This window comes from Austrofundulus limnaeus, unplaced genomic scaffold, assembly GCF_001266775.1.
Source record: "Austrofundulus limnaeus strain Quisiro unplaced genomic scaffold, Austrofundulus_limnaeus-1.0 Scaffold54, whole genome shotgun sequence".
NCBI classification, from domain to species: domain Eukaryota; kingdom Metazoa; phylum Chordata; class Actinopteri; order Cyprinodontiformes; family Rivulidae; genus Austrofundulus; species Austrofundulus limnaeus.
Genome location: NW_013952456.1, coordinates 1,335,822 through 1,337,391, shown reverse-complemented (window position 1 = coordinate 1,337,391; position 1,570 = coordinate 1,335,822). Strand labels below are relative to the sequence as shown.

General features: G+C 36.5%; 1 protein-coding gene across 2 annotated transcripts in view; it reads left to right on the top strand.

Moving 5' to 3' along the window:
- Positions 1–1,570, top strand: part of plcd1b (phospholipase C, delta 1b) — a 9,852-nt gene that overhangs the window by 3,455 nt on the left and 4,827 nt on the right. For both annotated transcript variants that reach the window (XM_014008962.1, XM_014008961.1), the window contains exon 5: positions 880–1,108. In XM_014008962.1, the coding sequence (XP_013864416.1) occupies positions 880–1,108 (229 nt within the window). The remainder of the gene's footprint in view (positions 1–879; positions 1,109–1,570) is intronic.

Genomic DNA, 1,570 nt, shown 5'->3' with positions numbered 1-1,570 from the left:
ATTTAAAAAGTTGATGTGATAAAAGCAAAAAAAATCAGCATCCTCTAAAATCTGAGTCACCAATGAGCAAAAATGGGCTGAAATTTTCCAGTTTTTCAATGGTTGTCAAATATGTGATGTAATTTTCTTTCATTAAATTCAATCTGGAATAGAAACTGTAAGTAAAGGGAAAAGACACAAGCTTAAACTGAACATCTGGTCTGATCACTCAGATGACATTTCATCAGTATCCATCACTTACTGTATCAATACCTGATAAAACCACATGATCACTGCGATCGAGTTACGTTCACAAACAAAACTTAACATGTCCTCGATGGAGTACAGGAGAGGATAATGGGACAATTCTGCATAGCAGTTGCAGGAAAACTTGGACAGAAATAAAAACCACATTTCAGCTCCTCGTGTTCTCCATGATGGAAAACGTTTTAACTCTGGTGAGGACTGGCAATAACTCGGTGAAAGCTTTACTGTGTTGCAACATTAAATACAGAAGTGGTGGTGTATTCAGTTCAATTTGGAAAAATGAAATGTCAAATACAATCTTGGATTCAAACTCTCATTATCTAAAAGGGAAATCCCTTTTATCCATTCAGACAAATCTCATTATAGATGTTCTGAGGTCAGAGTTCTAACTAAAAATCATTGTAATGTAGTTACGAAAAGAGTGATTAGCGAGATTCACGTCTATATGTGGAAATATTTTATCGTTTTTTTAATATATGCCTCATTACATCTGGGATTTGTTCCTATACTGATTTTCAACTAAGTGTGAGAAAACCCCGCCACCTTAAAGTCCTTTTAACACCTTTTAATAATGTTCCTTTGGTTTTAGTTTGGACTAATCAAGTGTTATTCATTACCATTTCCACCTCGCAGAAATGTGACACGTCAAACTCAGGATACCTGGCTGGGAAAGAGATTGAACATTTTTACAATCTGCTGACCCAACGTGAGGAAATCGACGTCATCTATGGGGCGTACGCTAAGACCACGGGCTTCATGAGTGCCCAGAATCTGGTGGACTTCCTGATGAAGGAGCAGAAAGAGAAAGCCTCTCTGGCTGATGCAGAAAGGATCATTGAGAAGTTTGAACTAGATGAACACGGTGAGTGTTTTATCAGAACAGTTTTACCTCAGGTCTTCCCTCATGGGGGGTTTCCTTCAGAATGCTGTTTCTTTTTCATTTTCATAATTGAAAAAATAAATAAAACCTGGTGTGAGTGAAAGTGTGAACGGATGTTTGTCTCATTTGTCTGTTTGTGGTCCTTTCATGGACTTGTAACCTGTTCAGGGTATACTCAACTTCTCATGACCTGAAAAGGAAAAAGTGAGTAAAACAAGTTGGATGAATGGAAACATTGCATTTCTCCTTCTACATACTTGATGTATAGTGGTTCCCTAACAAATTTAACAGTACTTTGTGGCTCTTTTATCACTTTTTTTATTTTTAAAGCATGAGCATGTACATTTTCATAGGATGACATGTTGATGGGTGTTAAATCCTTCATTAAAGGGCCAATATTATGTGTTTCTCAGGCATATATTTAAATACTATACCATAATAAAG